The 17,718-nt window shown below is 33.1% G+C and overlaps 1 protein-coding gene across 4 annotated transcripts in view; it reads right to left on the reverse strand.

Annotated features, from left to right (window-relative positions):
* Window positions 1–13,902: 13,902 nt before the first annotated feature.
* add3b (adducin 3 (gamma) b) overlaps window positions 13,903–17,718 on the reverse strand; it is a 33,821-nt gene continuing 30,005 nt past the window's right edge. For all 4 annotated transcript variants that reach the window (XM_058651102.1, XM_058651100.1, XM_058651103.1 and 1 more), the window contains 2 exons: window positions 16,830–16,922; window positions 13,903–16,732 (listed from right to left, as the gene is read on the reverse strand). In XM_058651102.1, coding sequence (XP_058507085.1) covers window positions 16,491–16,732; window positions 16,830–16,922 — 335 coding nt within the window. In that variant the 3' untranslated portion in view covers window positions 13,903–16,490. The remainder of the gene's footprint in view (window positions 16,733–16,829; window positions 16,923–17,718) is intronic.

Consider the following 17,718-nt stretch of genomic DNA (forward strand, 5'->3'; position numbering starts at 1 on the left):
TGTCAAAATATGAACGACATACTAAAGTATGACTTTTTTGTCAAAATTTGGACGACATACTAACCTATGACGTTTTTGTCAAAATTTGGACGACATACTATGACTTTTTTGTCAAAATTTGGACGACATGCTATAGTATGACTTTTTTGTCAAAATTTTGGACGACATACTATAGTATGACTTTTTTGTCAAATTTTGAACGACATACTAACCTATGACTTTTTTGTCAAAATTTGGATGACATACTAACCTATGACTTTTTAGTCAAATTTTGAACGACATACTATAGTATGACTTTTTTATCAAATTTTCGACAACATACTAACCTATGACTTTTTTGTCAGATTTTGGACGACATACTAACCTATTACTTTTTTTGTCAAAATTTGGACGACATACTAACCTATGACTTTTTTGTCAAATTTTCGACGACATACTATAGTATGACTTTTTTGTCAAAATTTGGACGACATACTAACCTATGACTTTTTTGTCAAATTTTGGACGACATACTATAGTATGACTTTTTTGTCAAAATTTGGACGACATACTATAGTATGACTTATGTGTCAAATTTTGGACGACATACTATAGTATGACTTTTTTGTCAAAATTTGGACGACATACTATAGTATGACTTATGTGTCAAATTTTGGACGACATACTATAGTATGACTTTTTAGTCAAAATATGGACGACATACTAAAGTATGACTTTTTTTGTCACATTTTCGTCGACATACTTTAGTATGACTTTTTTGTCAAAATTTGGATGACATGCTAACCTATGACTTCTTTGTCAAAATTTGGACGACATGCTATAATATGACTTTTTTGTCAAAATTTTGGATGACATACTATAGTATGACTTATTTGTCAAATTTTGGACGACATACTATAGTATGACTTTTTAGTCAAAATATGGACGACATACTAAAGTATGACTTTTTTGTCACATTTTCATCGACATACTATAGTATGACTTTTTAGTCAAAATTTGGACGACATACTAACCTATGACTTCTTTGTCAAAATTTGGATGACATACTAACCTATGACTTTTTTGTCACATTTTGGACGACATACTTTAGTATGACTTATTTGTCCAAATTTGGACGACATACTATAGTATGACTTTTTTGTCAAAATTTGGACGACATGCTATAGTAAGACTTTTTTGTCAAAATTTGGACGACATACTATAGTATGACTTTTTTGTCAAAATTTGGACGACATGCTATAGTAAGACTTTTTTGTCAAAATTTGGACGACATACTATAGTATGACTTATTTATCCAATTTTGGACGACATACTATAGTATGACTTTTTTGTCAAAATATGGACGACATACTAAAGTATGACTATTTTGTCAAAATATGGACGACATACTAAAGTAGGACTTTTTTGTCACATTTTCGACGACATACTTTAGTATGACTTTTTTGTCAAAATTTGGACGACATGCTAACCTATGACTTCTTTGTCAAAATTTGGACGACATACTAACCTATGACGTTTTTGTCAAAATTTGGACGACATACTAACCTATGACGTTTTTGTCAAAATTTGGACAACATGCTATAGTATGACTTTTTAGTCAAAAATTGGACGACATACTATAGTATGACTTTTTCGTCAAATTTGGACAACATACTAACCTATGACTTTTTTATCAAAATTTGGACGACATACTATAGTATGACTTTTTTGTCAAATTTTGAACGACATACTAACCTATGACTTTTTTGTCAAAATTTGGATGACATACTAACCTATGACTTTTTAGTCAAATTTTGAACGACATACTATAGTATGACTTTTTTATCAAATTTTCGACAACATACTAACCTATGACTTTTTTGTCAGATTTTGGACGACATACTAACCTATTACTTTTTTTGTCAAAATTTGGACGACATACTAACCTATGATTTTTTTGTCAAATTTTCGACGACATACTATAGTATGACTTTTTTGTCAAAATTTGGACGACATACTAACCTATGACTTTTTTGTCAAATTTTGGACGACATACTATAGTATGACTTTTTTGTCAAAATTTGGACGACATACTATAGTATGACTTATGTGTCAAATTTTGGACGACATACTATAGTATGACTTTTTAGTCAAAATATGGACGACATACTAAAGTATAACTTTTTTTGTCACATTTTCGTCGACATACTTTAGTATGACTTTTTTGTCAAAATTTGGATGACATGCTAACCTATGACTTCTTTGTCAAAATTTGGACGACATGCTATAATATGACTTTTTTGTCAAAATTTTGGATGACATACTATAGTATGACTTATTTGTCAAATTTTGGACGACATACTATAGTATGACTTTTTAGTCAAAATATGGACGACATACTAAAGTATGACTTTTTTGTCACATTTTCATCGACATACTATAGTATGACTTTTTAGTCAAAATTTGGACGACATACTAACCTATGACTTTTTTGTCAAAATTTGGATGACATACTAACCTATGACTTTTTAGTCAAATTTTGAACGACATACTATAGTATGACTTTTTTATCAAATTTTCGACAACATACTAACCTATGACTTTTTTGTCAGATTTTGGACGACATACTAACCTATTACTTTTTTTGTCAAAATTTGGACGACATACTAACCTATGACTTTTTTGTCAAATTTTCGACGACATACTATAGTATGACTTTTTTGTCAAAATTTGGACGACATACTAACCTATGACTTTTTTGTCAAATTTTGGACGACATACTATAGTATGACTTTTTTGTCAAAATTTGGACGACATACTATAGTATGACTTATGTGTCAAATTTTGGACGACATACTATAGTATGACTTTTTAGTCAAAATATGGACGACATACTAAAGTATAACTTTTTTTGTCACATTTTCGTCGACATACTTTAGTATGACTTTTTTGTCAAAATTTGGATGACATGCTAACCTATGACTTCTTTGTCAAAATTTGGACGACATGCTATAATATGACTTTTTTGTCAAAATTTTGGATGACATACTATAGTATGACTTATTTGTCAAATTTTGGACGACATACTATAGTATGACTTTTTAGTCAAAATATGGACGACATACTAAAGTATGACTTTTTTGTCACATTTTCATCGACATACTATAGTATGACTTTTTAGTCAAAATTTGGACGACATACTAACCTATGACTTCTTTGTCAAAATTTGGATGACATACTAACCTATGACTTTTTTGTCACATTTTGGACGACATACTTTAGTATGACTTATTTGTCCAAATTTGGACGACATACTATAGTATGACTTTTTTGTCAAAATATGGACGACATGCTAACCTATGACTTTTTTGTCAAAATTTGGACGACATGCTATAGTATGACTTTTTTTGTCAAAATTTGGACGACATACTATAGTATGACTTATTTATCCAATTTTGGACGACATACTATAGTATGACTTTTTTGTCAAAATATGGACGACATACTAAAGTATGACTATTTTGTCAAAATATGGACGACATACTAAAGTAGGACTTTTTTGTCACATTTTCGACGACATACTTTAGTATGACTTTTTTGTCAAAATTTGGACGACATGCTAACCTATGACTTCTTTGTCAAAATTTGGACGACATACTAACCTATGACGTTTTTGTCAAAATTTGGACGACATACTAACCTATGACGTTTTTGTCAAAATTTGGACAACATGCTATAGTATGACTTTTTAGTCAAAAATTGGACGACATACTATAGTATGACTTTTTCGTCAAATTTGGACAACATACTAACCTATGACTTTTTTATCAAAATTTGGACGACATACTATAGTATGACTTATTTATCCAATTTTGGACGACATACTATAGTATGACTTTTTTGTCAAAATATGGACGACATACTAAAGTATGACTATTTTGTCAAAATATGGACGACATACTAAAGTAGGACTTTTTTGTCACATTTTCGACGACATACTTTAGTATGACTTTTTTGTCAAAATTTGGACAACATACTAACCTATGACTTTTTTATCAAAAATTGGACGACATACTAACCTATGACTTCTTTGTCAAAATTTGGATGACATACTATAGTATGACTTTTTAGTCAAATTTTGAATGACATACTAACCTATGACTTTTTTTGTCGAATTTTGGACGACATACTATAGTATGACTTTTTTGTCAAAATATGAACGACATACTAAAGTATGACTTTTTTGTCAAAATTTGGACGACATACTAAAGTATGACTATTTTGTCAAAATATGGACAACATACTAAAGTAGGACTTTTTTGTCACATTTTCGACGACATACTATAGTATGACTTTTTCGTCAAATTTGGACAACATACTAACCTATGACTTTTTTATCAAAATTTGGACGACATACTATAGTATGACTTTTTTGTCAAATTTTGAACGACATACTAACCTATGACTTTTTTGTCAAAATTTGGATGACATACTAACCTATGACTTTTTAGTCAAATTTTCGACGACATACTATAGTATGACTTTTTCGTCAAATTTGGACAACATACTAACCTATGACTTTTTTATCAAAATTTGGACGACATACTATAGTATGACTTTTTTGTCAAATTTTGAACGACATACTAACCTATGACTTTTTTGTCAAAATTTGGATGACATACTAACCTATGACTTTTTTGTCAGATTTTGGACGACATACTAACCTATTACTTTTTTTGTCAAAATTTGGACGACATACTAACCTATGACTTTTTTGTCAAATTTTCGACGACATACTATAGTATGACTTTTTTGTCAAAATTTGGACGACATACTATAGTATGACTTTTTTGTCAAAATTTGGACGACATACTATAGTATGACTTATGTGTCAAATTTTGGACGACATACTATAGTATGACTTTTTAGTCAAAATATGGACGACATACTAAAGTATGACTTTTTTTGTCACATTTTCGTCGACATACTTTAGTATGACTTTTTTGTCAAAATTTGGATGACATGCTAACCTATGACTTCTTTGTCAAAATTTGGACGACATGCTATAATATGACTTTTTTGTCAAAATTTTGGATGACATACTATAGTATGACTTATTTGTCAAATTTTGGACGACATACTATAGTATGACTTTTTAGTCAAAATATGGACGACATACTAACCTATGACTTCTTTGTCAAAATTTGGATGACATACTAACCTATGACTTTTTTGTCACATTTTGGACGACATACTTTAGTATGACTTATTTGTCCAAATTTGGACGACATACTATAGTATGACTTTTTTGTCAAAATATGGACGACATGCTAACCTATGACTTTTTTGTCAAAATTTGGACGACATGCTATAGTATGACTTTTTTGTCAAAATTTGGACGACATACTATAGTATGACTTATTTATCCAATTTTGGACGACATACTATAGTATGACTTTTTTGTCAAAATATGGACGACATACTAAAGTATGACTATTTTGTCAAAATATGGACGACATACTAAAGTAGGACTTTTTTGTCACATTTTCGACGACATACTTTAGTATGACTTTTTTGTCAAAATTTGGACGACATGCTAACCTATGACTTCTTTGTCAAAATTTGGACGACATACTAACCTATGACGTTTTTGTCAAAATTTGGACGACATACTAACCTATGACGTTTTTGTCAAAATTTGGACAACATGCTATAGTATGACTTTTTAGTCAAAAATTGGACGACATACTATAGTATGACTTTTTCGTCAAATTTGGACAACATACTAACCTATGACTTTTTTATCAAAATTTGGACGACATACTATAGTATGACTTATTTATCCAATTTTGGACGACATACTATAGTATGACTTTTTTGTCAAAATATGGACGACATACTAAAGTATGACTATTTTGTCAAAATATGGACGACATACTAAAGTAGGACTTTTTTGTCACATTTTCGACGACATACTTTAGTATGACTTTTTTGTCAAAATTTGGACAACATACTAACCTATGACTTCTTTGTCAAAATTTGGATGACATACTATAGTATGACTTTTTAGTCAAATTTTGAACGACATACTAACCTATGACTTTTTTTGTCGAATTTTGGACGACATACTATAGTATGACTTTTTTGTCAAAATATGAACGACATACTAAAGTATGACTTTTTTGTCAAAATTTGGACGACATACTAAAGTATGACTATTTTGTCAAAATATGGACAACATACTAAAGTAGGACTTTTTTGTCACATTTTCGACGACATACTTTAGTATGACTTTTTTTGTCAAAATTTGGACGACATACTAACCTATGACTTTTTTATCAAAAATTGGACGACATACTATAGTATGACTTTTTTGTCAAAATATGGACGACATACTAAAGTATGACTATTTTGTCAAAATATGGACGACATACTAAAGTAGGACTTTTTTGTCACATTTTCGACGACATACTTTAGTATGACTTTTTTGTCAAAATTTGGACAACATACTAACCTATGACTTCTTTGTCAAAATTTGGATGACATACTATAGTATGACTTTTTAGTCAAATTTTGAACGACATACTAACCTATGACTTTTTTTGTCGAATTTTGGACGACATACTATAGTATGACTTTTTTGTCAAAATATGAACGACATACTAAAGTATGACTTTTTTGTCAAAATTTGGACGACATACTAAAGTATGACTATTTTGTCAAAATATGGACAACATACTAAAGTAGGACTTTTTTGTCACATTTTCGACGACATACTTTAGTATGACTTTTTTTGTCAAAATTTGGACGACATACTAACCTATGACTTTTTTATCAAAAATTGGACGACATACTATAGTATGACTTTTTGTCAAATTTTGGACGACATACTAACCTATGACTTTTTTGTCAAAATTTGGATGACATACTATAGTATGACTTTTTAGTCAAAATTTGGACGACATACTAACCTATGACTTCTTTGTCAAAATTTGGATGACATACTATAGTATGACTTTTTAGTCAAATTTTGAACGACATACTAACCTATGACTTTTTTTGTTGAATTTTGGACGACATACTATAGTATGACTTTTTTGTCAAAATATGAACGACATACTAAAGTATGACTTTTTTGTCAAAATTTGGACGACATACTAACCTATGACTTCTTTGTCAAAATTTGGACGACATGCTATAATATGACTTTTTTGTCAAAATTTTGGATGACATACTATAGTATGACTTATTTGTCAAATTTTGGACGACATACTATAGTATGACTTTTTTGTCAAAATTTGGACGACATGCTAACCTATGACTTGTTTGTCAAAATTTGGACGAAATATTATAGTATGACTTTTTTGTCAAAATTAAAACGACATGCTAACCTATGACGTTTTTGTCAAAATTTGGACAACATGCTATAGTATGACTTTTTAGTCAAAAATTGGACGACATACTATAGTATGACTTTTTCGTCAAATTTGGACAACATACTAACCTATGACGTTTTTGTCAAAATTTGGACAACATGCTATAGTATGACTTTTTAGTCAAAAATTGGACGACATACTATAGTATGACTTTTTCGTCAAATTTGGACAACATACTAACCTATGACTTTTTTATCAAAAATTGGACGACATACTATAGTATGACTTTTTGTCAAATTTTGGACGACATACTAACCTATGACTTTTTTGTCAAATTTTGGACGACAAACTATAGTATGGCTTTTGTTGTAAAAAATTGTACAACTTACTATAGTATGACTTTTTTGTCAAAATATGAACGACATACTAAAGTATGACTTTTTTGTCACATTTTCGACGACATACTTTAGTATGACTTTTTTGTCAAAATTTGGACTACATGCTAACCTATGACTTTTTTGTCAAAATTTGGACGACATACTATAGTATGACTTTTTTGTCAAAATTTGGACGACATGCTATAGTATGACTTTTTTGTCAAAATTTGGACGACATGCTATAGTATGACTTTTTTGTCAAAATTTGGACGACATGCTAACCTATGACTTGTTTGTCAAAATTTGGACGGAATATTATAGTATGACTTTTTTGTCAAAATTAAAACGACATGCTAACCTATGACTTCTTTGTCAAAATTTGGACGACATACTAACCTATGACTTCTTTGTCAAAATCTGGACGACATGCTTTAGTATGACTTTTTTTTCAAATTTTGGACGACATACTATAGTATGACTTTTTTGTCAAAATTTGGACGACATGCTATAGTATGACTTTTTTGTCAAAATTTGGACGACATGCTATAGTATGACATTTTTGTCAAAATTTGGACAACATGCTATAGTATGACTTTTTAGTCAAAAATTGGACGACATACTATAGTATGACTTTTTCGTCAATTTTGGACAACATACTAACCTATGACTTTTTTATCAAAAATTGGACGACATACTAACCTATGACTTTTTTATCAAAAATTGGACGACATGCTATAATATGACTTTTTTGTCAAAATTTTGGATGACATACTAACCTATGACTTTTTTGTCACATTTTGGACGACATACTAACCTATGACTTTTTTGTCACATTTTCAACGACATACTTTAGTATGACTTTTTTGTCAAATTTTGGACGACATGCTAACCTATGACTTGTTTGTCAAAATTTGGACGACATACTATAGTATGACTTTTTTGTAAAAATTTGAACGACATACTATAGTATGAGGGCCACACGGTGGTGTAGTGGTTAGCACTCTCGCCTTGCAGCGAGAAGACCCGGGTTCGAGCCCCGGTTGGAACAAGGGCCTTTCTGCATGGAGTTTGCATGTTCTCCCCGTGTGTGCGTGGGTTCTCTCCGGGTACTCCGGCTTCCTCCCACAGTCCAAAAACATGCAATGTGGGGATAGGTAAATTGGACACTCCAAATTGACCATGAGAGTGAATGGTTGTTTGTCTCTATCTGTGTGTAGCCCTGCGATGGACTGGCGAACTGTCCAGGGTGTACCCCGCCTATCGCCCGATGTAGCTGAGATTGGCACAGCACCCCCCTCCTCTGTCAGAGGATAAAGCGGTAGATGATGACTGACTGACTATAGTACGACTTTTTTGTCAGATTTTGGACCACATAATTTGACTTTTTTGTCAAAATTTGGACGACATACTAACCTATGACTTTTTGGTCAAAATTTGGACGACATACTAACCTATGACTTCTTTGTCAAAATTTGGACGACATACCAACCTATGACTTTTTTGTCACATTTTCGACGACATACTTTAGTATGACTTTTTTGTCAAAATTTGGACTACATGCTAACCTATGACTTTTTTGTCATAATTTGGACGACATACTATAGTATGACTTTTTTGTCAAAATTTGGACGACATGCTATAGTATGACTTTTTTGTCAAAATTTGGACGACATGCTAACCTATGACTTGTTTGTCAAAATTTGGACGGAATATTATAGTATGACTTTTTTGTCAAAATTAAAACGACATGCTAACCTATGACTTCTTTGTCAAAATTTGGACGACATACTAACCTATGACTTCTTTGTCAAAATCTGGACGACATGCTTTAGTATGACTTTTTTGTCAAATTTTGGACGACATACTATAGTATGACTTTTTTGTCAAAATTTGGACGACATGCTATAGTATGACTTGTTTGTCAAATTTTGAACTACATACTAACCTATGACTTTTTTGTCACATTTTCGACGACATACTAACCTATGACTTTTTTGTCAAAATTGGGACGACATATTATAGTATGACTTTTTTGTCAAAATTAAAACGACATGCTAACCTATGACTTTTTTGTCAAAATTTGGACGACATACTCACCTATGACTTCTTTGTCAAAATTTGGACGACATACTAACCTATGACTTTTTTGTCACATTTTCAACGACATACTTTAGTATGACTTTTTTGTCAAAATTTGGACGACATACTATAGTATGACTTTTTTGTCAAAATTTGGACGACATGCTATAGTATGACTTGTTTGTCAAATTTTGAACTACATACTAACCTGACTTTTTTGTCACATTTTCGACGACATACTAACCTATGACTTTTTTGTCAAAATTTGGACGACATATTATAGTATGATATTTTTGTCAAAATTAAAACGACATGCTAACCTATGACTTTTTTGTCAAAATTTGGACGACATACTCACCTATGACTTCTTTGTCAAAATTTGGACGACATACTAACCTATGACTTTTTTGTCACATTTTCAACGACATACTTTAGTATGACTTTTTTGTCAAAATTTGGACGACATGCTAACCTATGACTTCTTTGTCAAAATTTGGATGACATACTATAGCATGACTTTTTTGTCAAGTTTTGGACGACGTGCTATTGTATGACTTTTTTCTCAAAATTTGGAGGACATACTATAGTATGACTTTTTTGTCAAAATCTGGACGACATACTAACCTATGACTTTTTTTGTCAAAATTTGGACGACATACTATAGTATGATTTTTTGTCAAAATTTGGACGACATTCTATAGTATGACTTTTTTGTCAAATTTTGGAAGACATGCTATAGTATGACTTTTTGGTCAAATTTTGGACGACATACTAACCTATGACTTTTTTTGTCTAAATTTGGACGACATACTAACCTATGCATATTTTGTCAAATTTTGGACGACATGCTATAGTATGACTTTTTTTTCAAATTTTGGACGACATACTAACATATGATTTTTTTTTGTCAAATTTTGGACGACATACTAACCTATGCATATTTTGTCTAATTTTGGACGACATACTATAGTATTACTTTTTTGTCAAAATTAAAACGACATGCTATAGTATTACTTTTTTGTCAAAATTTAAACGACATACTAACCTATGACTTTTAGTCAAAATTTGGACGACATGCTATAGTATGACTTTTTTGTCAAAATTAAAACGACATGCTATAGTATGACTTTTTGTCAAAATTTGGAGGACATGCTATAGTATGACTTTTTTGTCAAAATTGGACAACATACTAACCTATGACTTTTAGTCAAAATTTGGACGACATGCTATAGTATGACTTTTTTGTCAAAATTGGACGACATACTAACCTATGACTTTTAGTCAAAATTTGGACGACATGCTATAGTATGACTTTTTTGTCAAAATTAAAACGACATGCTAACCTATGTCATTTTTTTCAAATTTTAGACGACTTCCTAAACTATGACACTTTGGTCAAATTTTGGGCGACATACTAAACTATGACTTTTTTGTCAAAATTTGGACGACATACTTAACTATGACTTTCTTGGCAAAATTAAAACGACATGCTATAGTATGACTTTTTTGTCAAAATTTAAACGACGTACTAACCTATGACTTTCTTGTCAAAATTTGGACATCATACTAATCTATGACTTTTTTTTTAAAGGATTATTTCTAATGATAGTGAAAGTAGAATCATCATTATCCCCTTGGAATTGAATTCTCCTGTGGCCTGATGGTGGACTTCTGCTCTCCTCATTCTTTTTTTTAAGGATTAAGAAGTCATTTTCTGTGTGTGTGTGTGTGTGTGTGTGTGTGTGTGTGTGTGTTTGTGAGAGGGTGAAGGAGGAGGAGGAGGACGGGGGGGGTCTTTACAAGGCCAGCCATGCGTACACGTCTGTGTTTTGCCTCAGAGACAATGGGTGCAGATGGTCGGCCTGCTGCAGATGTGACCAAGCCTGTAACGGACGCCTGTGAGAGAGAGACTACACCCTCCCATGGAGTCTATTTCAGCTGCCTGGCAAGGCCTCACACACACACTGGTTTCCATGACTTCAGAGGACATTGCATTGACTTACATTTATTACCTTAACTTTAAAAAAACGCCTTCACCTTAAAATGTGGTACTTTTACTTTATGGGGACTTGATTTTTGTCCCCACAAGGAAGACAAGTCCCCATAATGTGTAAACAGATTTAGGTCCCCACAACATAAGGAATACCAGTTACACACACACGTTTGCACAGCTTGCCTCCTTCAGATACTGCACTGACTTCCATTCATTTAAAAATCCTTGAATAAAAGTATCACTACCATTCAAATCTTAGCATTAACCTAACCAGTTCCTAACAAATTAGTTTCTGGCCTTAGTAGGACCAGGTTTTGGTCTCTATGAGGAATTCTGGTCCTGACAAGGTCAGAACAGGTAAGTACAAGTACAAACACACACAGAGACGATGCTGTGCAGTGAAATGTGTTTGTTTTTGTACAGATGCAAAAATTCTGATACTAAATCCAAACAAATACAGTTTTCTCGTTAAAAAACAGGTGTTTTTTCGTTTTCATCTTTTCATTTTCAGTGAAAGAAAATTCTACATGAAGACATGTCACCATCGTCCACTGAGTGTGTCTGTGTGTTAAAAATAAGTCAAGTCAGACGTGGACGGAGAATTCAGAGACAGCATTTCAGCAGGAAACACTCGGTGCTGTGTGTGTGTGTGTGTTGCAGTGTGGAAAGCTGACCCACTGTAGGTTGGTGTAGAATGTGACCCCAACTGGAGTAATCTGAAAAGCCTCTGGATTACACCAGCAGCTCGGCTGTCACACACTGAAGAGGAGGAGGAAGCAAAGTCACACACTCTATCTATCTATCTGTCTGTCTATCTATCTATCTATCTATCTAGCCATCACAAACAAATATAAAGACAGAAACCTGAGATAAATAAAGATGAGTTAAGTGTCTTATTCAACCAGAGCTGCTGAGTTTCCAGTATTATATTATATTTTTTAATAGTATTTTTAAATATGATTTATAGTGTGATGAGTGACAGTCGAGTAGAAGCTTTTCTCTAAGTTGTTTGAAAAAACAAAAAAAAAACAATAGCTGACCTTTGCCGTGAGGTCACAGCAGAGGGTCAGACATGTGTCACCTGCTCTGTCCTCTCTGCTTAGTTAACGCTGTCAGGAAATGGAAGACGTCTCTGTGTTGTCATGGTAACAAGCAACTTGTGCGTTTCCTTATTCTTCTAATTCTACCACATTTTGCATTTGTTCTGTGTTTACATATGAAACATTTAAAGTTAGCTTCTTACCTGCACGAATCCTGCAACACATGGAGGAAACAAAAAGAGTGATATAAGTACAGTTTTGATAACAAATGGTAATAACATGGTAATCATTTTGTATTAAAGGGAAGTAATACCATAATTGCTTGGAAATAATAATTAAAAGTGTTTGGGGACATAAAAAAAAATGCTCCCTCAGTCAGGTCTGATAGTTTTCACATAAAAGACACAGCAAACAAACAGGCAAAAAACCACTTCAATAGCAGAAAGCACACACATAGCTCTAAATTTCAAAAAAGACAAAGACATGATCGCTTTTTTTATATTGTTTTCTAATTATTCAATACAGGAAGTTATGGAAGCTAACTAACCTTTGACCTCGTCTTCCTCTCCTTATGTCATGTCACAGGAGAGGTGTGTGTGTCATTTGGGGGGGGTGGTTGGTGAAGGTATTGATCTCGTCATTCCCCCCCTACACGAACACCTGTTGGAGACACCAAATCCCCTCTTTGTCTCCCCCCCTCGTCCCCTCTCAGTTGATTACCATGACAACAGCCATTCATATCATGGCAGCAGACTGATTATACAGCTCCACATCGGCAATTATCAGTGAACGGGCTGCATTGTTTCAGGGGCGACGCAGCGTTTTCTCCTCTTTAAAGACGGGGGTGGGGGAGGGGGGGGGCAGGCTGTGAGAGTCGTTTTCTACAAAGCTTTATTTAATTTGTCTGTTAAAAATGAAAAGTGGAACAAAATCAGCTTTAGTTTCATATCAGACCAGAACGTAGCATTAAAAACACGCTCGAGTGGAAGTAAAAGGTGATAGCGTCACAACAAAGCAATAATAATAATAATAATAATAAGAGTAATAATACACCGATGGAAACATATCCAAGTTTTTTATTACATCAGATGAAAAGCAATTTTTTTTTAGCTTTGAGCGCTATGGAAAAAAATGCAAATAATGTAAACAACAGAGGAAACAGGAGAAACTACAGGCAAACAAATGACACAGGGAGTAATAATAATAATATACAGTCTGTAAACATAAGTGTTCAGTCAAGGAGAAGAAGCTTCATTACGGTGGATGGAAATTTAAAAAAACAAATATAGATGTTATTAGATTGTACATCACATTTCTCTATGTTTTTAACATTTGGTTTTAGTTTGTAACAAAAGAAAAGAAAAATATTTACAAAAGGCAAAGAGTTCACTTCCTTTTAGGTCCAAACTAGGGCTGCAACTCATCAACGGATTCTCTTCAGACTGCATTATTTACTCAGTTTATCATTTTAGTTTAGAAAAAAAAGCGACAAGTGTTTCCTAACCGGGGCGGGACCCTAACGTGGGTCGCGGGAGCTAATTTGTTGTAGATGTTTTATAAAACGTAAAACAGGAAATGAAATTTGGAGAAACGCTGTTCTAAATTATTACATAACTATTATTATTATTGTCCTGTTACATGGCAAGAAATTCACAAAAAACTCACAAAACTTTCACATTTATGGAAAAAAATAAACTTGTTGTTTCCTAAACAAGGGGGTTCTCAGACTGGGTCAGGACTCTCACGTGGATGGCAGGAGATATTTTTTTGGGACCCCAAACAAAATATAATTTAAAATATGTTTTAAATTATTTAAAATTATTTAAAATGTGTGCTGGGAAACAGTCCTAAACTAAAATCAACTGTCTTCTATTGTCCTCAAACCAAAAAACAAGGGGTACCTAAAGACTGGGTCGGGACTCACACATAGGTCATGGGAAATTTTTTTGGGCCCCAAAAAATTTGTTTCATATGTTGTAAATTACAAGCATACAATCAAGTTTTAATAAATGCGTAAAACCTCTCTTAGAAAATATTAATTTACCAATTTAAAAATGATATTTGGTGTAAATGACAATTGCAACTGTGATTTGGGTCACAATAGTTTTGTCATCTTCAGAAAATTGGGTCATTATAGAAAGTTGGAAACACTGAATCCAAAACTAAAATCAACTGCAATTTTTTTCCTGGTTCCTTTGTAATCTCTAGGAAAGAAATTCATTAAGAATTCAGAAAGCATTCACATTTATGAAGCTTAAAAAAAACAAACAAGTGTTTCCTGAACAAGGGGTTCCCAAAGACTGGGTCGGCACCCCCACATAGGTCCTGGGATAATTAAGAATTTGTTTTACGTGCATGAAATTAAGTTTTTATTAATTTTCCAAACATATCTTGGAAATTATTAATTGACAATTGGGACACAATTTAGAAATTTTGGGAAAACACTGTCCTAAACTCTTCTTCTTTGGTCAACAAACCAAATTAAACTTTTTTTCTAGTTCCTGTGTTATTCGAAAAGAAATTCACAGAAACCCCCAAGAAAATATTCACATTTTGAAGCTAAAAAGAAAATCACAAAACATGGATGAATTGTTGCAGCCCTAGCCAAAAAAAAACCCATTCACATTACCAACTGGGATGTAGATATATATAAAATGGTCCTCTAATATACTTAACACCAAACTCTTAATATTGGCTGCAAAAGAAAACTTTCCCACAGTAAAAAAAAAAAGAAATCGCCATCAATTCATAATTTGAACAAAATCCATCAAAAACATCCAATTTTCTCCGATTCAATCTTCACACTTTTCAACGTCCGTTCTGTTAAAAAAGTCCAACTCTGTCGCTCGCAAAAGGTCAAAACACGTTTCTCTCGTCACAATCACAATAAAGCAGCAACCCTGTGAACGACTAACTCACCTAAGAACAACAAAAACATGAATTATTACTGTTATTATCAAATCACAGCATGTTTAGCATGGGTTAGTTTGTAACGTAAATACAGTTTGTCATTAAAACTATCATTTATTTACCTATTCAACACTAGAATATTGTTATATTTATATGTATATATATGTGTGTGTAATATAAACCGACATGTATTATTATTATTACAGGATTGTGTGTATATATAGCTATGAATATGTTTGGATAAATCGTACGTTCGTCTCGTGAGGCTAAATGTTGTTTAATCTGTTTAAACGTGTTCAGCCACCACTACATTATGTGTGATTATTACATTTTTTTAAAATTGTTACACAATTTTTTTTGGTATACATTCAACGATTAAAAAGAAAAAAAAAAACTTGTGCAAAAAAAAATAAAACAACAAATAAGTAACCAGGCCTCAATCTGATGTTTAACACACATAATCGAAGCCTTAGCGTCGGTAATACGGATTCACCGTTCACTTAAAACCGTTTACTGAGCCCTTCATGAGTGGTCAATCCATAGATTTTCAATGGGGGGGACAAAGATCACCCATTTAACACGGAACAGTAGCTGTCAACGAGGGAAGATGTGCAGGGAAATAAAAGCACCGTCCTGGGAGACTTTCTGACTTAAAAAAAAATTATTCTCAAAATTTTACTTCCCTTAAATGAGCCTGCAGTTCATTTTTTCCTTCTCTTTTTTATAGTAAATGCTCTCAGGCTTCAGTCTTTTCCTTCTCCTCCTTCTTTTTCTTGCTCTTCTTCAAGAACGACGGCGTGCGGAACTTCTTCTTCTTCTTCTTCGGGGACTTGGTCTGGCTCTCCGGCGTCTGAGCGCCGTCGCCCGTCTTCTCCTTGATGGAAATCTCCACCGTCTCCGAGGTGCTCAGCTTGGAGATCTCGATGCTCAGGTCCTCGTCCAGCTCCGACATGTGGTCCTTCCCGTTGGGTAACGAGTCTGTGAGCGGATTAATAAAAGTTAAGACTTTAAAAAGTGGAATCATGCAGTCGGGGATTTCAAAAACAAATATGTTAAAATGTTAAGATTTAATCACCTTTAGATGGCGTCATCATGGGAGAGAGGGACAGGGAGATGGTGGAGCCGTCAAACGTGGTCATCTCATCTGCATCGGTGGCATCTTCATCTTCTGTGGAAGGGTTTTAAGTAATTTAAATGAAAACATCTTGGTTTAAAGTGATTTTATGCTACTTTTTTACTTTCTTATCTGTGGATTATTTGACTCGTTTGGTCCAGAAAATGTTGAATAATGTTGAATAATGTTTCCCAAAACCTGGAAATGATGAGGTTCTCAGAAGTCGTGTTTTGTCAACACACCAACATTTTCCAGTTTTTAATGATTTCTTTGTCAAATGGAGCAAAAATATTCACATTTTAGAAGCTGAAAGCCTTTAATTATTCAAAAAAATATTCAAAAAAACAAAACAAGATTCAACTAAAAGAATCTTAAGAATATCTATATATTGCTGCTTTATCTTGGCATAAGACAGCCTTGTTGAGCTGGAAAACTTAAGTAAAACCTCTCACTCTCCTGCACTAAAGTCCATAGACAAAAGGAGCATTTTTAGCTCACATGGACAGAGGAGGCTGCTGCTTTGCTGCATTGTTTGGTCACACACAGAAGTCACAAAACACATTTAGAGTTAGTGATGGAGGAAGAAGTGGATCAATAACTCCTGTGATGTAACTAATCACTTGACCTTCATTTTTGGTAAGAAAAAAGTTGTTTCTTTCAGGTTTTCTTTGTTTTAGGAGGGATATTTTTTGTCTAACATATGTAGAGATGCAGGCGCCCCCTTGTGGACTTCAAAATACATCACTAGGATGAGTCCTTCCTGAGAAATATTAGCTTATTCTCCGCATTTGTGATTATCGTGATAATAGAAATACACCATCGGTCAATTATTTTAAGTGCTTTTTACCGC

This window comes from Solea solea, chromosome 15 (assembly GCF_958295425.1).
Source record: "Solea solea chromosome 15, fSolSol10.1, whole genome shotgun sequence".
In the NCBI taxonomy this organism is placed as follows: Eukaryota; Metazoa; Chordata; class Actinopteri; order Pleuronectiformes; family Soleidae; genus Solea; species Solea solea.